The sequence below is a fragment of the Columba livia genome, chromosome 7 (assembly GCF_036013475.1).
Source record: "Columba livia isolate bColLiv1 breed racing homer chromosome 7, bColLiv1.pat.W.v2, whole genome shotgun sequence".
NCBI lineage: Eukaryota > Metazoa > Chordata > Aves > Columbiformes > Columbidae > Columba > Columba livia.
The window spans coordinates 567,787-588,939 of NC_088608.1; the positions used below are offsets into that span (position 1 = coordinate 567,787).

General features: G+C 51.3%; 1 protein-coding gene and 1 long non-coding RNA gene across 6 annotated transcripts in view; both read left to right on the forward strand.

Annotated features, from left to right (window-relative positions):
* Nucleotides 1-21,147, forward strand: part of ACVR1C (activin A receptor type 1C) — a 32,376-nt gene extending 11,229 nt beyond the window's left edge. The window contains exons 2-9 of one of the 5 annotated variants that reach the window (XM_065070125.1): nucleotides 295-525; nucleotides 11,499-11,744; nucleotides 12,463-12,693; nucleotides 12,907-13,074; nucleotides 13,640-13,796; nucleotides 14,207-14,331; nucleotides 14,592-14,722; nucleotides 20,970-21,145. In XM_065070125.1, coding sequence (XP_064926197.1) covers nucleotides 295-525; nucleotides 11,499-11,744; nucleotides 12,463-12,693; nucleotides 12,907-13,074; nucleotides 13,640-13,796; nucleotides 14,207-14,331; nucleotides 14,592-14,722; nucleotides 20,970-21,116 — 1,436 coding nt within the window. In that variant the 3' untranslated portion in view covers nucleotides 21,117-21,145. Of the gene's footprint in view, nucleotides 1-294; nucleotides 526-11,498; nucleotides 11,745-12,462; nucleotides 12,694-12,906; nucleotides 13,075-13,639; nucleotides 13,797-14,206; nucleotides 14,332-14,591; nucleotides 14,723-15,873; nucleotides 19,897-20,969 lie in introns of those variants that run through there. The other 4 variants (XM_065070126.1, XM_065070128.1, XM_065070129.1 and 1 more) reach the window with 4 other exon arrangements.
* LOC135579992 (uncharacterized) lies at nucleotides 532-8,606 on the forward strand. Its single transcript, XR_010473929.1, has 3 exons — nucleotides 532-6,409; nucleotides 7,463-7,574; nucleotides 8,580-8,606. It is a non-coding gene; the product is annotated as an uncharacterized LOC135579992 (long non-coding RNA).
* Nucleotides 21,148-21,153: the final 6 nt, after the last annotated feature.

Sequence of the window (21,153 nt, forward strand, 5' to 3'; positions counted from 1 at the left end):
CCACAGAAACCTCTTCTTGGGGCAGTCGCTCTTCCCACCACACAAGACAGCTGCTGTACACTTCCCTGTGACCAAGGGCCACCTGGTTTCAACACTCGTCACCTGTGGGTGTTGGGGACCTGTGCTGCCAGGGCCTCCTGTGACTGGGTTCCTGCGGCAGCCCAGGGCCTGCTGACCGGCACGGGCCGGAGCTGCCGTGGGTGCCGTCGGTGAACCAGCCGCGGCCAACTGACACGGTGCTGTGGGGTCTGTCTGCCTGGGTCTTCTCACGAAAGCCGGAAACCTCTCTTTCAGGGCTGAAGTGCGTGTGCCAGCTGTGCGAGCACACCAACTTCACCTGCCAGACCGAGGGCGCCTGCTGGGCCTCCGTCATGCTGACCAACGGGCGCGAGGAGGTGGTCAAGTCCTGCGTCTCCCTGCCCGAGCTGAACGCCCAGGTCTTCTGCCACAGCTCCAAGAACATCACCAAGACCGAGTGCTGCTACACCGACTTCTGCAACAACATTACCCTCCGCCTGCCTATTGGTAAGAGCCGCCCGAGCGCGGAGCTGTTCGAACGCTTGCGTGACCGCTTGGAGTGCCGAATCACCGTGCCAAGGACACGGCCCAGAGAGCTGGTTCACGGGGTGTTAAAGGCTGGCGGTAAAGCAGTAGCTATTTTTTTCCCAACTTGTTTCAGACAGGAAGATCTAAACCACAACTCTGTGTGGGGAAAAGTGAATTTCTTGCATCTCCTAAAGACGTTCCAAATGCTGTTTGTGCTACCCCGCCAGGCATTAACCGTGAAGATGAAAGGAAATGTCTGAATCATAGAATAGTGAAGAAAACAGACTTGTAACCTCAGAGATTTTGTGGGCTGGAATATCGTAAGGGAGTTTATTATTTAAATGGGCGTTAGTCCAGATGCAAGGGTGATGAGGTTTGATGTACTGGGGACTTTCCATGGGGCATGGATCAGCAGTGTATATCATGAGCATCAGCAATGTATAGAATGAGCAGTTGTGAGGGGCTGAGAGCTGTTAGCTGGTGTGTCACAAGGAAATAACGAAGACCTTGCTCTGGCTGAAGCTTTGCAGTTGCAAAGGTCTGTACAGAATTCACAAACCTGCTTTAGATTGGGACGAGAGAGGTGTGGAAGGAAGGCTGGCTGTAGGTGCTGACTGTGAGCTGTATCTGGGAAATGCCCCCATGCTTCAGGACAGACAGGTGTGGGGGTTGGCGGTGAGGGTGGCCTGTGATGGGGCAGTCCTTGTCCTTGGCCAGTCTGTGTCACCGAGTGCCACGTGTCTGGTCCAGGTCACTGAGCAGTTCCCGCAGGTGACATTGGTGTGAGGGTGCGTGAGAGCCGGGGGTTGCGGTGGCTCCGTGGCGGGCAGGACTGCAGAGCTGTCCCCTCTGCTATGGTCACACGGCCCGCAGGGTCTTCTGCCGGGGGCAGGGATGAGGACAGCAGGGCATTGCTGGGGGGGTCTCTGGCCGACGCCGTTTCAGCAATCCTGTTGGCCTGTGTTGAACTCTGGGGTTCTGCGGGTCATTTTAGCAGCTTCTGAGGCAGCTTTTCCTGGGTGTTAGATTGTGCCATTGATTCCTGCCCAGCGGGGACGGGCAGGTGTAGGATTCCTGCTCCCAATTAGAGGGAGGGAGAAGATTTGCACTTCCAGGAGCTCTGTGTGCTGCACAGCTGGTGCAGTGCGTGACTCTGCCAGACTCAAAATCGGGTAATGAAGTTGATTCAGTGCTTCTTAAAAATAAATATTTATACTATTTTGAAGTTTAATTATTTGACTCTTCTTTCCAAGGTTTGTGCTTAAGCTGGGCTTTTTTGGAAAAGGTGTAAAATATACTACTCTACCAGATGATACCTTTTTATAACATACACTTATACTGGTGAGAGATGTTACAGGTGAAAAAGATGCAAATTAATACATAATTTACAATTACTAATTGCACTTAAGCCGCTATTGTATCGTATTTAAGAGAATTCAGAAGGCAGTTACTGGGAGCACTTGCTCTCTCACCCAAGGCACAGGAGGGCAGGCGGCGGTGGGGCTGCTGTGGTGGCCGTGGGGACTGTCACCTCCTGCCTATCCCACTGGCCTGTCCGGGGCAGCCGGCCGAGGCACCAGCCTTCTTTCGGCTGACAACAGAAGCGAGATACTAGTAGTTACCATGGTCTAGAAATGTAGAAATAAAATACCATGCTTTTTTTATTTGAAGTTGGGATCTGGAATGCTGGGAGCAAACGGGTGTTTGCAGAGGGGCGCTGGGGTATGTCTGCCATCCTGGCTCTTGAACTGGCGGTTGCAAAACCTCTGCTTTCATATTTCAGTACCAAAGAAAATTATTTAATTTTTAGCTTCAGCCCTTTGCTCTAAACATTTGGAGGAATTCATGTTAGTTGGATATTTAACAGTGCCGATGTTATTGGTTTGCTGGGACTCGCTGTGCTTGGACGGTGCTGGTGTAAAGGTCTGTGTGTACTGTCACCTCTTGCCTGGTGTGTCACTGTTAATGTCACCTCTTCCACCAGCGTGTCACCGTTAATGCCACTTCTTCCCTGGCATGTCACTGTGTCCTGTTGTATGGCCTGGCTCTTGTCCCTGGTCTCCCAAGACAGGGAACTAAACCACCATGTCTGTTAGTGCCTAGTGTAGCGCACTGGCTCTCTGGTCTTCAAAATACACCGGCTTTGTCAAGGTACTTATTTAAGCCAGCCCACCTCCAAGCACCCTCTCTGTTTAAAGAGTAATAATACATGTGGTTTGACACTTGGTTCAGACATCTTGATGTGGAAGTTGAGTGTATCTCCATTACGCAGATTCTAGTTTGAGAGGGGGGCACGTGAGATGAAAAGCTTGGCTTCAGGCGGGAGTGACTCCTGCAGCGGAGCAGAGGCCTTGGGCAGGCGCAGCGAGTGCCGGTCCCGGCCGGTCCCTGCGGCTGCGGCCGGGGGACACGAGCCCGTCCCGCCTGCTTCAGCTCCACCGTGTGCTACTGACCAAGGGCTCGTGTTGTAAACGGGGCAGGGGTGACTGGGCAGCAGTGGAGTGACTGGCGGCACAGGGACCTCTGAGCAGGCAGCGGTTTGCTTGTTTTCGATGCCCGTGCATGAATTTCCATAGTAAAGCTGTAGATGGCATTGCACGACTGCACGCCTGTGTCGGCAGCACAGCTGCTGGGTGCATTGGGGAGGCTGCTCTTGTTTCGAATTAGGTTTGTTTTCTGCTTTTGTTGGTTGGTTTGTTTGCTTTTTACAATGTGTGAAAATATAAATATTTGTGGACAGATTAAACTTGGACATCTGTTTTTTCTATACTTGTTGTTGGCAAGGATTTCATGACAGTATTTTGCATCAACAGGAGCTAAGTTTCAAAGTGCAGGACAAGTTTGCAGTAATTGGGGATTTTCTGTGCTACCCTGACTTTATTTGCAGGTTTCTGCTGTTTTCCATGGGATACTTTCTGCCCAGCAGGTGACTCGAGGTGACCTTCCCTGTCAGCGGGATGCCAGCTCCTCGGGGGACCTTTCTGTGAATCTCTGTCTGTAGCAGAAACTGCCGCTGTGCACCTCGGCGTGCTGCAGGCTGTTTGGAGGAGTTGCTAATAAGATCTTGGAGACTTGCAGCCGCACACTTGTGTCTCACAGGAGCGCCAGGCCGTATTTCTGATCAGGCTGGAGAGTTGGGCGGGGAATAACCTGATGAAATTTAACAAGGGCAAGTGTAGAGTCCTGCATCTGGGCAGGAACAACCCCAGGTTCCAGTATAGGTTGGGAAATTACATATTAGAGAGCAGTGTAGGGGAAAGGGACCTGGGGGTCCTGGGGACGGCAGGGTGACCATGAGCCAGCACTGGGCCCTTGTGGCCAGGAAGGCCAGTGGTACCTGGGGTGGGTTAGAAGGGGGTGGTCAGTAGGTCAGAGAGGTCCTCCTTCCCCTCTGCTCCGCCCTGGTGAGACCACATCTGGAATATTGTGTCCAGTTGTGGCCCCTCAGTTCCAGCAGGACAGGGAACTGCTGGAGAGGGTCCAATGTAGGGCAACAAAGATGATTAAGGGAGTGGAGCACCTCCCTTATGAAGAAAGGCTGAGGGAGCTGGGTCTCTTTAGTTTGGAGAAGAGGAGACTGAGGGGTGACCTTATTAAGGCTTATAAATATATAAAGGATGAGTGCCATGAGGATGGAGCCAGGCTCTTCTCGGTGGCAAACAGTGATAGGACAAGGGGTAATGGGATCAAGTTGGAACACAAGAGGTTCCGCTTAAATTTGAGAAGAAACTTCTTCATGGTGAGGGTGGCAGAGCCTGGCCCAGGCTGCCCAGGGGGTTGTGGGGTCTTCTTCTCTGCAGACATTCCAACCCACCTGGACATGTTCCTGTACGACCTCACCTGGGCGTTCCTGCTCCAGCAGGGGGATTGGACTGGATGATCTTTTGAGGTCCCTTCCAATCCCAAACATACTGTGATACTGTGATCTGGGAGGTGGTGTTTGCGATCTGTGCCCCAAGCCCACTCGTGGGCAGGATTTGACCCCCGCGCCTGGTTGCAGGTTCCAGCCCTGGAGCAGGCGCTGGAGCTCCTGACAGCTGACGGTGGTTGTGCTGGAGGGTGCTGGTTGGCCCCAGGAACAGTAAATCCAAGCTGGGGAACTTGTTTCCCATCCCTGCTCCAACGCAGCAAAGCTGATGTTGGCTGCAGGCCCCTCCTCGGGTGGAGTCTGTTGAACCGCAGCTGAACGCTCAGACGCTTTACGTTTGGTCCAGATGCAGTGACCAGGACTTCTAGAGCTCTGGTGGCTTTGCCTGCGTGTCTGTGATGTGTGGGGAAAAGTTTGTGCCTCTACTCATTCCGACCTCTTGTCTCAAAACACTCAGTGACGCTGGGTATTAACTCTCCAGCTCTACAGACGCTGGGAATTGAGGCCGGATGGGTGCAGGTGGGTTTGGGAATTTCTTACAGGATTTGGGGCTTTCTGACCAGGCTGCTTGCAGGGACTGGCTAAAGAAAACGTCAGCCTCTCCGCGCAAAAACATGGGGACGTGCTCAGTGTGCAGCCACGCGCTTGTGATTCAGTGGGAAGCTTCAGCACAGCAAAGAATTCTCTGTAGAAGTTTAATTCTAAAGGTGTTCGGGTTTCTCCTTCAGTCTGCGCTGCCAGCAAAAGGCAGCGCGCAGCCAGAACCGTCCCCCCTGCTGCCTTCGGGGTGACCTGGCACTGCGGCATCTCTGCAACTTGAGATAAAAAGCGTATGATTTCTCTTCTGTATTTGCATAATGGGAAGTGAGTCAGAGGAGAAAGGAGGCTTTATGGAACAAGATTAAGCTAATAGTGGGATTAACAAACTGTATAATAAGAAATTTCCAGCTCTCTTCTTTATTCCTGTTGCCCAAACTATACAAAGGCACAAATGGTCCTCGTATCACCTACAGTGGCACACACTGGGTTGAAAGAAAGGGAAATACAATAGACTTATTAAGACAAAAATCCCTCGAGTAAATTTGTATTGCCGAGAGAAGTGAATGGTACCAATTAGACTAATTGTTGGGCAAAGATTCTCATCTTTTGTTGGATTTTTTTTTTTTTAATATCATCTCTAGGTTTTGCATGAACAAATAATGACTGTTCATTTTCCGGTTTGAAAATGCCTAAAGACATTAATGCCCTTTTAGGAGAATGGTATACATGGATATGTTAGTATTAAAGGAGTCAGACACTACTGTACATATTAATCCAGAAAATGAGAAAAATCATCCGTCAAACAGTAACTTTCTGAAGAAAACCCAGTGTTTGAATACAAACAGTAGGGAGGTCTCTGGTAATTGCTCCCGGCCCCCGACCTGCCCGGCTCCCGGGCGGAGGGACGCGCTGCCGGCGCGGCTCGGCCCTTCCCTTTCTGTTCCTGCTGTGGAACGGGGTGAAAAGCTCCGGCTGGGTTTGCCCAGCACAGGCTGAGGCCGAGAATGGAGTTAGCGGGGAGGTCCAGACAGTGGGTGGAGAGACCAAACACAGTTCTTCTCATTAGCGCTGCTGAAGTGTTGGTGATGGATAAAAACAGGGAGGACGGGGAATGGAGCAAAACAAGAAGAGAAGGGGAAATATTTTGATGTATTTTTTTTCTCTCTTCTGTGTGTCCGCTCTATCTTCTGTGGCTGCTGGTGTCTGCAAGGCACTGCTGCAGTTCAGCGGCCAGCATTAACACTTGGTGTTACTACCCTGCGGCAGAGCGGTGCCAGAAAGGTCACGTAGCTGACGTCCCTGGTGATGGCCCACGGGGGCCGGTCTCCTGAGGCTCCCCCCGCAGCGCCGGTGGCCGTGTCCCGCGCGGCAGAGCTGCTCCGCGGCCCTCTCGCCCTGCACGGTTCACATGCCTTTGTCCTCGGCTGGGCCAGGTTTGCGTCTCCGGAGGGACTGGTAAGAGCACGGCCGTGGGAGCAGAGCGTAACTGCAACTCACATCACATACGTTTATCTCGCAGCTGGAGTTTCTGGATCCTTAGGCGGACCTTTTCCAGCTGATTTCGGAATGTCCTGAAAGGAGTGATGGAGTCTGTGTGGTGGTGGAGGCTGGGGAGCATTTTAGACTCCAGTCTAAACCATGTATTTTTGAAATGGTTTAAAAGTATTCTGTACGTCTGACTAGAGCCCCGCATTAGCTGCAATCTATTTTCTTACTATATTGGAAAGAATACATAATGTTTTTTTCCCTGAGTAGCTTAGGAATTTAAACATGCATAGTTCAGGGCTTCCAGAAGTCTTAAGGTGCCCATTATATGTCAAAGACAAGACACAGGTTGTGTATGAGAACTTCTGTTCCACTGGAGAGGAAAAAAAACCTTTGTTTTTTTCCTGCCTAGAAGTACTCTTGTTTACACAACTTGAATATAACTATAGCATATTGTGAAACCACTGAATATGGCCAGATGTGCTATTTTTGTTTCATACATGGCAACACATCTTCAGCTTCCAGTCTTGATTAGCAGGTTATTGAATGGTACATTCAAAATCACATTGCAACATGTGATGATTAATGGTGTCGCTGCAATGGTTTTGGGTAGTCATGAGGGATTTTCTTATTTCCCGGAAAGTTTAACGTTGCACAACTGCAGTGAACATTGCCACACTTGTTTGGTGTTGTTGCCTTTAATTACTGCTGTACCTTGCGTGTTGTGTCACTCCTCCTGCGTACGGCTTGTGCTGCGGCAGCCCCAGGACGCCCAGGGGGTCGCGATGTGCCAGCCCAGATGTGGAGGGCTAGAGATGGCCAACGGCCAGCTGTGGGGCGGAAATCACAGCGCTGGTGCTTCTCGGGTCCCCCACCTGTGCTCCGTGAAGAACTGGAAAGGGCTGGAGCAGCTGCCGCCAGCCTTGGTCCGCACTTTGGTACAGACTGAAGCATGACAAGGAGTTTCCAATTGACTCTTTCCACGAAACTTCTCTAGACAGTCAGGATCTGTTCGTTTCCCAGGAACGTGGTGCTGACCCCTGCAAACCGGCCCGGACGCCTCTGCTCCCAGTCTCACTGCTGAATCGCCTTCTGCACCCAGCTCCTCCACTTGGCAGCACCTCGGGGGAGACCTGTAAGCATCGCTGGCCTGGGTTTGTTCTAACAGCTGTCACTGCGTGGGTCACAAAGCTGGTGTCTGTTAGTGCTCCCGATGTCCCTCTCGAGCGGGTGTGACAGTGTCTGGGTGTTGCTGTGCCGGAGCTGCTGCTGTCACCCGCTGCGTGCCCGCCCCCCCGGGGGCATAGCTCTGAAAATTCAGTTCCGATGCCGTTCTCTCACAAAGCCTGCACTGGACATCTTTACTCATACAAACTGTGCTCATATACGTTTTCAGTAAAAATGTGTGAGATCACTTTTCTGTTAAAATTCAGTACATTTTTTTCTGATAACAATGGTTTTGTTGCTTTTGTTAAAGGTTCGCTGAGCATTTTTTATGAACCTCTTAAAATCCTGCTATAAAACCTGTTTCAGCAGTTTACAATGTACAATCAGTGCACTAAGTTACAAATTGCCTTGTCCCTCCTCCTGAGGCCCAAACCGCATTGTTGTCTCCCGTAATTCTGTTGGCAAATCTGGCACCTGACGCTAGGTTTGCAGACCGTATGACAAGGCAGTGTAGACACAGCCATGTGGCTTTAATAGTAAAAACTCTTCAAAAACGGGTACTTTGAGGCTCATCATGAGTCGGGAGCATGTCCTGCAATGCAAAGCGTGCGTGTGGAAATGCACCTTTCTGCACTCGCTCCTCGCCTCGGCGCTTTGTGCCTGTTGTCATCACCCGGTTATCACGGTGGTGTTTTCAGCCCTGGGCTGCCAGTCTGATGTCACAGCCTGTGCAGGGTGAGATGTCACTGCAGCCGTGTGACGTGCAACGGCATCAGGAACAGCTAAGAAAAACCAAGCGAAGTAATTTATTGTGCCCTTAGTGAACTTGGCTTTGCTTCCTGTTCAAAGTATCTCTAGCGCTGCTTCCTAGTTTCAGGATCCTGGAAAGTTTTATGTATATACATCGGTATGTCTATCATTTTAAGATAAAACGTAAGCCAAGAGTAACTGTTACTCTTTTTTGCCCGTACAGCTTTGCCACCTGTAACACCCAGACTGCAAGGAAACCAACTTGGATGTGAAGAAAAAGGGAACAACCCTGGAGATGTTTCAGATGTTGCTTCTGGAAAGTGATGCTCTGGAACGGAGGGAGCTGTGAAAAAAGAGGGAAGAGAAGGAAGAGCTGGAGGGACTGAGGGGGCTGCAGGACGGCGAGGAGGGACGGCTGCGACCTGGCGGTGGGACGCGGGGGGAAGAAGACAACGGTGCAGGCACAGGCTGGGCTGGGCCAGGAGCAGCAGGGACAGGGACAGGGTCAGTCCAACGTCCCCACCGCGGGCTCGGCGGTGCCCGGGTGCCTCGCTGCTCGCAGTGACTGTTCCCAGCAGGGTCGCTCGTCGCTGCTGCCTGCGCAGGGGCCCGTCCGAGTCCCTCTTCCCACCTCTGCTGTTCAAAGCTTCCTGATCCTTGTCCTTTCTGTACTGTTTGCACTGGCCAAAGAACAATAAAGTTTTGTGTTTTGTTCATTTCACATTATGTTGTTTTTCGGCAATTGGTGGAAAGAACCACCAATTTATAGCAGGTATCTTGTGTGCGTTTGTCTTTATCAGCCGCTGCTGATAGATGGTGACTCTGCTTAGGTCTGCGGGTGAGGACGTTGATTTGGGGGGTGCAGTGGCAATGCCGGGTTTAGGACACCCAGACAAGGACCCCTCGGTGTGGGACACGGTCCCAGCGCCATGCCACGCTGCGTGGTGAGGTTCCTTGGCAGCCACCAGCCCCGTGTCCCCACAGCCCCGCTCGGCCGCACCGTCCTGCGGCCACTGACTGCACCAGAGTCCCCGTGGCAGAAGGTACCAACCTGTTGCTTGTTGTACCTGCTGCAGGGGAATTCTCTGCTGTATAGTGATTGAAAACAGCTTAGGAAATCACAGTATATCGATGAACAAGCTGGAGTTGCAAGGAGGAGTCCTGCTTGCAAATCCTCTTACAAATCTGCTGGAGGACCTGTGAGTGTCCCATTGGAGTCTGTTAGAGGAAAAGCCCACGGGCAAGGCAGAACAACTTTGTTTTCAGAATGGTTTGAATTGTGCGCTGTGAGCAGACATGGAGCATGTTTTATTTTCTCAGTTAAAGCATGTAGTGTTAAGATGTAAAGAGAAGAAAAAGCCAAAGTTTCCTTTGCAGAGCTAACCGGCGCTTCCGAGCGGCGGGGTGCACGGCTGGGCAGGGTCCTTTGCGGAAGCCGTACTTCTGCAGTGTCCACTGCAGGGGGGTCACAGCCGGTGCTGGGCCATCAGGCTGCTCACTCTCAAAGTTCAGATGACACTGTACACATGGCTTAGCATTCACCTAAGGGGAGAGAGGGGCATTTGTTTTCCACAACAGCTAAGGGATGACTTTGCATGGTGTGGAGTCCATGATTATTCAATCGTCTGAAGCCGTTAGATCCACTGTTTGGTACTTGTGGATCTGAGTGTCGAGGGGTTTTTTGGTTCATGTTTCTGTTTTGTTTTATCGGAGGGGGATTGTGTTGTTCATTTGGTGGTTGTTGTCGTCGTTATTTGTTTGTTCGTTAAGCTTATTTTCAATGTTGGGGGCAGTAAGGGATTTTTGTGTGTGTGCGCATGTACAAGTAAATACCTTAAGAATGTATTTCTGTAGCTTCTTGGTAAGCTTTTTACCCCTATACTTTTGAACTGGAACATGATCTGGGATGGTCCCCTTTCTTGACCCTTGTGGTAGCTGCATGATTACAAGTTCCTGAAGTGTTCTGTCTCAGAAATCCTCTTAATGCCTCATTTACCATAACTTCGTACTCCCGTATGCGTTCAGGATTGCCAGAAACCGTGTGTTGACCTAAAGAAAATGGGAAGAGCAACAGTAACTCCAAAGTGTCAGAAAATATTTAACATTCAAACTCATTTTCACGGGAACCAAAAGGCATGCCATATTCAAATACGAAGCCTCTTGTTGTCAACAACTGTGGCCACTTTGGAATGAGCCCGTTCATTGCGTGCTGAAGTGACATAGTTGGTCAAGAGACCAGTTTCTGGCATAGCGCTGTTTGTAGTTACTTTTGCTTTCTCTGAGAGACTGCAAATAATGAGATGTCGACATTAATACCTCGTGAATACATTTAACTTTCCATTTAGCTATAGCTTTATGCAGCATGACTGTAGATAAGGGTAGCATCAAACAACCATTGAAGCTTAAAGAACATTTTAAAAATAAGTACCAAGGCCTCCTATTTGTTCTGAACCGGTTTGTGCTGTTTTTAAGGAATACTGTTTAAATTAATTGCCCGTGCTGGGGTCTTGCAGGGCGCTGCTGGTCCCGTTCCTGTGTCTCCTGCAGCGGGGAGCGGGGCATCAGCTCAGTGCAGGCAAGCACAAACAGATGGACACTGCATACTCTGCAGGGTCTTGCTGTGGTTTTGGAACTGCTAGGAAATGTTCTTCAGGTGTGTGCTGCTGTCAATGGTACCGAGCGGTGGGGTGGGACTGCCTGGGACACTGTGCAGGGAAAGCCTGGGGGTTTGGTAGCAGATCAGTGGATACACAACCAGTGCCCGGCAGGGATGGCGAGGCGTCAGCAGGTCTGAGGAGCCGTTCTGGGCTGGTTTTGGGCTGTTTTGGGGCTGTTCTGGGCCAGGCTGGCCATGGTGTGTCTGCCGCCTCGCCCGGCCCTGCTGCCAGCAGCCACACGTCCCAGCGTCTCCTTCCCCAGAGCCGCTGCTGGCACCGTCAGTCTGCTGGTGTTTTCCGTGGTGCTCAGGGCTGACCAGAGCCCAGGTGACCTGCAGAATAGGTGGTGGGGGGGAAAGTCTCCGTAACTTCCGGAACTGTGTCTGTGCCGCTGCTGCCAGCCCTGGGGATCAGTAAATCTGAACGTGTCGCTGCTCCACAGCCCTTCACTCATCGTCTTTTTCCTCCTTTCTGTCTCCCACAAGCATCGGAGTCTCCGGGCAGGGCCGGCGCGGGCCCGGCGGTGCTGGCGGTGACGGTGGCGGTGCCGCTGTGCGTGCTGGCGCTGGTGGCGGTGCTGGCGCTGCGCGGCTGGCGGCGCCGGCGTGGTGGCGGCCGCAGGGCCAAGCAGCTCAGCGTGGAGGAGCCGCTCTCCGAGTGCAACCTGGTCAGCTCGGGGAAGACGCTGAGGGAGCTCATCCACGACATGACGACCTCCGGCTCGGGCTCGGGTAGGTGGGGGCTGCCCTGCGGCGAATCTTCTTGGTGCTTATACCAAAGGCAGACGTGCCACCTGGCTTGTAGGGCGCTGCAGAACGTTCCTGCTGGGCAGGGGGTGCAGTGGGGGTCTTGTCTCAGAGGCTCTTACACCGGTGACAAGTTTTTTGCCAAAGGAGGTTCGGGGCCGATACAGCTGGCCACACATCATAGTGGCAATAGGGCTTTGTTTGCTCTGTTTCTGTCAAATGACAAAAGTTCAACTCTTTGGTGAAACTCTCCCATTCTAACAGTTATTCAGAAGGTTTCAGTTGTGAGACAAAGCGTTGCTGGCCGGTGTGGCACAGCAGGTGAGAACACACCCTGCACCGAACCCAGCGGTCAGGTGCCGCTCCTGGCGTTTTTATAGTCCTGCCGAAATAATGTTACTCCGAGTTCTTGTTTGGAGCAGAATGCCAACCTTTTCAATACTTTTTCTCAGCTTCTGACATCCCATCTACTACGACGCCTCTATTGCTATTGAGAGCTTGTTAAATCAAAGAAATCCAAAATCAGGTGGGAGTTCAGGAATTCCAGCTCATCAGGGTGGTGGCACATCTGGTGTGTACGGCTCAGCTTTCTGCAACTAGAATTTTTATTTGCGAGTGCAATTCAGTGGAACATTAACTTTATTATTTAAAAAAAAGACTGGTGGACTAATTCACAGATACCTGTCTCTTCTTTTTAAACTAGGTTTACCCCTGCTTGTACAGAGAACAATTGCAAGGACAATTGTCCTTCAGGAAATCGTAGGAAAAGGCCGATTTGGCGAAGTCTGGCATGGAAAATGGTGCGGGGAGGATGTGGCTGTGAAAATCTTCTCCTCCAGAGACGAACGATCCTGGTTTCGGGAGGCAGAAATCTATCAGACGGTTATGCTGAGACACGAAAACATCCTGGGCTTTATTGCTGCCGACAACAAGGGTACGGTGCGAGTCCTGTGAAATCCTGGGTGTTTGTCCCAGAATCGCTTTCGCTGTCCCCGCTCCCGTCACTTGGACCCTTGCAGCGGTCCGGAGCTCTGTCCCGGGGGGGTGGCCAGAAGGACTGTTCGTGTGCGTGGCTGAGCTGGCCACAAAGTGGGCAATGCTTGTCCTTTGTTTCATAAAGCTGAATAATCTTGTTTTTTCTGGGTAGATAATGGGACGTGGACTCAGCTCTGGCTTGTCTCCGAGTACCACGAGCAAGGGTCTCTGTTTGACTACCTGAACCGGGGGACGGTGACGGTGGCGGGCATGGTGCGGCTGGCGCTGTCGGTGGCCAGCGGCCTGGCCCACCTGCACATGGAGATTGTCGGCACGCAAGGCAGGTGCTTCCACCTCTCCTCCCGGTGCTCTAAGGAGCTTCAGAGGCATTTGCAAAGTCATTTGTGGGTGATGTGGTATAGTAAAGCATTTTGCAAACTGCTGTACTACAAGAAACAGTCTCAACATAAGCGTACGAGGCACAGCATAGACAGAGAACGGGAACGTCACCTTCCCACTTCCACTGTCTGTGCCTGCTTCCACGCCTGCAAGTGGATATGGGAGCTGCTGTGCTAACCGGGAGTGCTAATGGTTTGCTAAATTAACTTGGAGGAGGGTGAAATTGCAGTTTCTCTTTTTGTGTTTTATTCCTGAAATGCAAATATTGGAACAAAAGTGCCCTCAAGGTTGTTTTGGTTTGGTTTTGTTTTTTAATGTGATGGCGTTTAGCAGAGCTTTCCTTAGTACAAAACAGGCTCCAGTGTTTGGGTGTTGGCTTGTTTGTTTGTTTGTTTATGGGCTATAGTAACGAAGTTGAATGAAACTGGTTTTGCTTCCTGGCTCATTATGTTAAAATTCCTACGGCTGTTATCAAAACGGACAGCGCTTTCTCTTTGCGTGAACAGGCAAGCCAGCGATTGCGCACCGGGATCTGAAATCTAAAAACATCCTGGTGAAGAAGAACGAGAGCTGCGCCATCGCGGACCTGGGCCTGGCGGTGAAGCACGACTCGGTGCTGAACACCATCGACATCCCCCAGAACCCCCGCGTGGGGACCAGGAGGTGGGTTTGGGGGCTGCTGGCCCGCGGGGATAGCGTCTCTCAGCCCCTGGCCCTGTCCTCCACCCGTGGCTCCGCTCGTGGTCTGTCAGCCCCCGTGTCCCCTGGGTGGTGGGACGGCAGGCGCAGCCATGGGACAGAGCTCTGTGGCGCGGCACCACGTGTTGGTCACCCCGTCTGCTCCTGCCACGGTCAGGGCGTCACTCTGAGTGGTCACGGTGGCGTGTGTGGATGTGGGCAGCTGCGGTGTTGGGTTTGTCCCCTGCACCAGCTCTCCCTTTGCTCAGAATCGCTGTCAGGAGCTCTCTTCACTGCCCGGTGGGACCGGTGGGTACCTGGCCTGGCCTGAGCAGCACAGCCGGGGTCTGCTGTACAGACTCCTTCTAGCGAGCTGACCTGTGTGTCCTTCAAAGGTACATGGCTCCTGAAATACTTGATGATGTGATGAACATGAACATCTTTGAGTCCTTCAAGCGTGCGGACATGTACTCCCTTGGGCTGGTGTACTGGGAGATCGCCCGGAGGTGCTCCGTTGGAGGTGAGGTTTCTGGCATCTGCACTTTGCAATGCAGACCACCTTTATCTTAAATAAAACAAAATCAATTAAAGGATCTGTGTCCTGCCCCTGCACGCTTCATTATGTTGACAGTATGTGGCAGCAGAAGTCTGTTGTGGAGCAGCTGTTCGAGGCAGCCCCACATGTTCCTCTGTTCTCTCACTGCTTGTAAAAACAGTCGGAGTTGATTCTGGAGCAGCTACTTTGGGTTTTGTGTTACCTACACAATAAATCTTTCCTAGGAATCACCGAGGAATACCAGCTGCCTTACTACGATGTCGTGCCTTCTGATCCTTCGATAGAAGACATGAGAAGGGTAGTTTGTGAGCAGAAGCTCAGACCAAATATTCCAAACCAGTGGCAAAGCTGTGAGGTAAGAGCAGTTCTTCAGTTTAGTATTATACAGAGTGTATTTAAACCAAAACAGGGTTTTGCCGTGGGACACAGGGAGTTCCACGTCTGGCCTCTCCCGTGTTTAAATGTGTTTCAGGTGTTGGCCCCTTTTTCAGCTTCCAGATCAATACAGAGAAAAACTCTTTGAACCAAATGCTGAGCTCTCTGGAATATATTAATTTATGGTGTCGCTGTCGTGCTGCCATTCCAGAGGGCCGCCTGTTGCGCTCCCGGGTCACGGTGCAGTCTGTGGTGACACACTGTTCTCTGTTCCTGGGTTGCGGTGCGGGTCACAGTGCGCTCCGCAGTGACGTGCTGTTTCCCGCAGGCTCTCGCGGGTTGCGGTGCGGGTCACGGTGCAGTCCATGGTGACGTGCTGTTTCCCGCAGGCTCTCGCGGGTTGCGGTGCGGGTCACGGTGCAGTCCATGGTGACGTGCTGTTTCCCGCAGGCTCTTGCGGGTTGCAGTGCGGGTCACAGTGCGCTCCGCAGTGACGTGCTGTTTCCCGCAGGCTCTCGCAGGTTGCGGTGCGGGTTGCAGTGCGGTCCGTGGTGACGTGCTGTTTCCCGCAGGCTCTCGCGGGTTGCGGTGCGGGTCATGGTGCGGTCCATGGTGACGTGCTGTTTCCCGCAGGCTCTCGCGGGTTGCGGTGCGGGTCACAGTGCGGTCCATGGCGACGTGCTGTTTCCCGCAGGCTCTCGCGGGTTGCGGTGCGGGTCGTGGTGCAGTCCATGGCGACGTGCTGTTTCCCGCAGGCTCTCGCGGGTTGCGGTGCGGGTCGTGGTGCAGTCCATGGCGACGTGCTGTTTCCCGCAGGCTCTCGCGGGTTGCGGTGTGGGTCACGGTGCGGCCTGTGGTGATGTGCTGTTTCCCGCAGGCTCTTCTGGGTCATGGTGTGGATCACGGTGCAGTCCACGGTGACGTGCTGTTTCCTGCAGGTGCTGCAGGTTGCGGTTCAGGTTGCAGTGTGGTCCATGGTGATGTGCTGTTTCCCACAGGTGCTGCAGGTTGCGGTGCAGACTGTGGTGCAGTCCATGGTGACATGCTGCTTCCCGCAGGCTCTTCCGGGTCACAGTGTGGGTCGCGGTGCGGGTCACGGTGCGGTCCATGGTGACATGCTGTTTCCCGCAGGCGCTGCGGGTACTGGGCCGGGTGATGCGGGAGTGCTGGCATGGCAGCGGCGCGGCGCGGCTCACCGCCCTGCGCGTCAAGAAGACGCTCTCCCAGCTCTGCGCCCAGGAGGACGGCAAGGCCTGAGGCAGCTCCCCGCCGAGGGACGGATCCTGCCGCTCAGCTTCTAACGTGTGATATCATTTTTGGTTTTGTCTACCTCACGCACCGTGGTTCAGTGTTTAAGCGCCCGAAGCAGAGCGCTGACATCCAGCTTCGTATTTGGCCACTGGACGGGGCAGCTTCTGGCCGTAGTTCGTGTTCTATACAGCAGGTCTGTGACTTGCTGGGGTTCTGTCAGTGACTTAGACTCTAGGTTAATTGCAGAAAGGAGCTTAAGACACCACGACAGTGTAATGATACCTTTTGCTATTGTGCTTTTTGTCTTAGTCCGGCCCCAGGCGTATTTGAAGTAGCTGCTATTGGTTAAAGCCTGTTTGCAAGAGAAACCACGTTTTACCCTCAAACCAAGTCAAAGACCCAATTTAATCCAGATTTTTACATATTTTCATGCAAGAATCTGAAAACAGGCTGTCAGTAAAATGCACTTTTAAATGCTATATTTACTAAGCAAATTTTTAAAAAATGAAAATTTCACTACACATGTATATTGTGAACAAAAGCATCTAGTCAATTTTTCATAAACTTTTATTTTTTGTTGTCTTGATTTAATATACAATGTTATAGTTATGACTTGTAGTTATCTTACTCTGTTCATTTTTTCATTGAACATATCGATCAAGGGAAAATTTTTATTTTTAACAGTTGGTAGGAAAAATAATAGAGGCAATACTTTTCCATTAGATATGTAGGGATGGAATGGGATAAATTCTACCTAAACTGAGAAAGTATACATTTTTAAACAATGGTGTCTTGCCAATCTGTCACTGGTAACATTTTTAGTGCCTTTTGATGTTCTGGGGGAGCTTTAGCAAGTCAGCTCTTGGCAGGCGGCTGCCGCCCTGCAGCGGGGTTCGTTCCTGGGCGCACCGCTGTTCGCACAGCCCGGCTCGTGGGGTCGGGGCTTTGGGGACACGGGTGACCGGAGACACCGCTGCGGTGCTGCGGGTGCCAGGGTCCCCTTTGCTGTCGTCTGTCACAGCCCGGGGACCTGCTAAGATGGCAATTTAAAGTGCTGATGTCCTTCTGCGGAGCCAGTACAGCCTGTCAGAGGTTCTGTATGGATTTCTGTAATAGCGCCAGCTTGCTGAAAAGTATTAACGTCTCATCGTATTCCCATAACACTGCGAGCTATAGGAAGTGGGGTGTTTTTCTCAAAACTCACTGATGTGGTATTTTGTGAATTCTGCCCCACTCCACACATTTGAATATGGTGTTCCAATATTTTTAATAGCCAAAATGATACACTTCATAATAATATGATTCTTTAAATGTTTCTAAATCCAGGTGTCTGTGGAATTTAAGCCCAAAGATGTCTCCAGAGTAGCAAAGCTTTGTAAAATTCGAAGTAGCACATGCAGCTCTGTGGAAATAAGCTGTTTGCTAATTACGGTATTAAGATCGATCTTTGGCATGAAACCTCTTGAGCTGGGGCTCTGGTGTGGAGGAATGGGTTAAACTGTGACCGGGTGGGACGGTCAGCAGCGTCAGTGCTGCCTGTTCCATCCCGACACACGCACTCGGGACACCGCGGACTCTTCATGGCTGTTAATTGTCCCAAAAATGGGCCCTAATGCCGTTTACCTGTTGTGTAAACCTGGTCACTCCTGCTTGTGTTACTAGCGCACGCCTGCGCGTCTGTTGGCTGCGTGGCGGAGAGCGTTGCTACTGGATTTTCCTCCAGCAGGCTTTCTGAGATGTAATCAAAGTCAACTTATAGGTTTAGTTGTTCTGCGCTTCAGCTGCACTGGGGAGCTCAGCAGATGTGCATTTCTAAGCAGTTGGAGGGTGGTGGTTGCAGCTGTGTGATCCAAGGGGAGATGCTTACTTGGGTATCCAAAGATGTGCAGACCTAAGATCCAGCATTTGTTCTTGTAGAACGTAACTTGAAAAAAATCCTTATGTTAAAAAGGAACAGTCAAAAATTATTTTTTTAAGTGGGAAAAGGAAATGCTTTATCAATTGAAATAAACTCAGTGAATTTGCAGAGTAAGGTGTTTGAAATCAGCGGTAGTGGAGCACAAGTGATTTTAAACAGTGTGCTGATTCAGGCCTGCTTCTTCAAAAGTATTTAACCGTGCAGGTGAGATGAACTTTTCGGAGTTCAGCGCTCGGAAGGTGCCCCAAGGGAAACGGTGTGTCCCTGCAGAGCTCCGGCCATGGGGTGTCTGCCGCAGTCTTGATGCGCTAACGCTCGTTACTGAAAGCTGGGTCAGCTGCCGTACGAGATGCAGGATGACCGAGGGACACCATTAGCTTCTCTTACACCACTTTTAAAATGTGAGAGTTTTTTTGCCTAAAGTGGAGGCATTCTTCATGGGGAGAGTGATTGGAATGCTCTCTAGGAATTTTTCTTCCATCTTAAATTCAGTTCTATGCACTTTTTATCCGTATTATCCTTTGAATGTATCCATGCCCTTGATGTCTATCGGATAATTGCTCCTGGGGCTTCTTTCCCTGTGGACTGGGTCGCACGGTGGAGGAATTTGGCGTTGGTGCGGAAGGTCCCCCGGGTCTTTTGTTAATTGAGAGGCAGAGGCACCTTTTAGCAAAACAGAGTTAACCATAGCTGGGTCAAGGGGCTGATGCTGTTGTGCTGGGCTTTGTTTGTAAACTGTGTGCTCCTTTGAAAGAAACCAACCCCCTTATTTTAGTGGCCTTTCCACTCAGCGTGGGTTTGTCCTGCCTGGATTTAAGAACAGAGGTTATGCCAAGGCCGTTGCGGGTGGGTTTAGGGAGGCTGAGGTTTCTGGAGAGGTTGCTGGTGTTCCTGCTGATCTTCATCTAAAGCACAAGTTCTTAAGCTCGTAGAAATTTTCAAGCTCAAGGATGCTGCAGACCAGTCACCACATTTAGCCTCTCGTAACTGATGCTTCTAGTCTGGGGGAGTTACTCATTTTTTTAATTAGCTTCTAATAACAACCTAGAACTTAATGCATGGAAAATGAACTGAAAGGGAAAGTTAATTAACATTTTCTCTAGCACCTATTTTTTGTTGTTTCCTTAACTACTCCTCCGAAATACCCCTTGAGAAATTCAAACTGTAATCTCTCTTGCACTTTACTACTTTTATAGTCATTTGCACTTACCCAAGATGGTTCCCTCCTGTAACGCTATAACGACTCCCGTAATGCTGTCGTTGTTATGTCACTTCTATTCTTGGCAGTACTTTCAGGAATTATAAATAAATTAGTTTAGAAGTGTGTCTAGTCCCCACAAGGGGTCTGGGCATTGAGCAGAGAGCATCCCGCTGGGGCCCCGTGTGCCTGCTGCTCCACCGACGCGCGGGGTCCCAGGCCGGGAGGCTTTTGGGAGAGACATCCGTGCTCTGTTACAGGCAGCACCTTCTATAAATGTACGGGAAAAGAAGCATTAAGAGGTACAATGTATTTCTACAGAATATAAGAAATGTGCAATAAGTTGTAACCAAAGGCTCTGAATGTATTTTTGGCATAAATAGACTGAATGTATTTTGAATGTAGCTATTACATTTCTGTCTAAATCTGCTGTAGTTTTCAGTCCCCAAAGAGGAATGTGTAGTGTTTTGTTAGTCTACAAACCAGTCTCTGAGTTTTCTGTTTTTAAAAGAAGCATTAATGTTTTTTTCTGGAGTACTGTAATATTTTAGAGGTTAGTGTAGCAGTACAATGCTAAAATTCATCCTTCACATTGTGAAACACCTAATGTAGTGTACACTGCAGCAAGTTATTTTTAAAACTATTGCTGAGGTTATTGCTTGATATTGCAGCTGCCCTGGATGTAAATAATTTGTTTAGATGTTGTATTTTGTATGTGTATTTTACATACAGGTATACTTTTGGAAAGATGTGGCCATTTTAATAAATGAAGCACACTCTGCCATTGTGTTCCTGTGAAGTGTAAAGCTGTTTGTTTTTCTGATGTTTGTTTTGGGAGGGGAAAGGGGTTGAGGGCTGTTTCGGGTGCCCCGCGGCGGACATGGTGACACATGAACATCGGGCTGCTGCCGGTGGCCGCGACGAGCCCCTGCTGCGGTTCGGGAGCCCAGCAGGTAGGGAGCGCGGTGCCGGCGCGGGCGGTCCCGCGGGAGGCGGCAGCTGCTGCGCACGCCGTCTGTTCCAGCCGAGGGCTGCGGGCTGGGCGCCGCACCGGCCTCCCTCGCACACCCGGCATCCTGCACCCCGCTCCTGCGGCTGCTCAGCTGCGCGGGGCCGTAAATGCCCGTGAGGCTCACGCATGCAGAGGACTGCAATTCTGAAGTCTTTGCTTGCTTGAACATCCCCCTGGCACAGCCATAACCTAGCGATTTAAGGCAGGCTTTATTCAAATTTAAGGCATGTCAAAATGACATCCCCCACACTATAATACTACCAAACAGTATCAAGCCTTTCATGGCTTTTGAAGGGTACTGTGGGATTTTTTTTTTTTTTTCTTAAAAAGACCACTGTGTTACCAGCAATTACTTGCGAGTTGGGTCCTTCTGACAGTGGGTTCTTAAGCACGCTCTCACTTTTTGGTAGCCAGATAGTTCAGGAAGGTTTAGTTGCCAGGGCTGGTTCTGGCTGTGAAGTGCGGGTTCTGGTGCCGTAAGGTGAGCGGTGGCCCTGGAGTGGTGGCTCTGGAACGGTCCCCAGGCTGGCAGCAGCATCTCCGGCTGCCGTCCCCGCCAGCCCCACGCCGAGCGGGTCCCATCGCCCGGGAGAGCAAAGCGCTGCACTCCAGCAGTGCCAGAGATCCCTGCTGCCCTGGAGATCCTGTTCCCAGCACTCGGGGAAGGAGGAGCAGCTCCCGGGAGCAGACGGGTGCTTTCCCATGTGGGTGCTGTGCCCCCTCCGCCACATCCCATCCGGGCAGCAGGCTTGGCCACGGGCTTTCACGCTGGGAGAGGTGAGAAACTACTCAGTGGAGGATTTGTGTCTAAAAGAGAAAGGACTAATTATTAATTTTCTTGTAATTAGGTAAACCAGCTCCCTGGGAGCCCGCAGGAGTCGTCGGTGCGAGCCTGGCAGCGGAGGAGGAGAGGCGGCTCTCGTCCCCGGAGGCGCAGGGCCGTGCCCGTGTCCCCAGAGCTGGCTCCGTGCTCCTGCCCGCGGACGCGTGCGTGAGAGAACCTGCGGCACCGCAGCCCCGCAGGACGGGCGC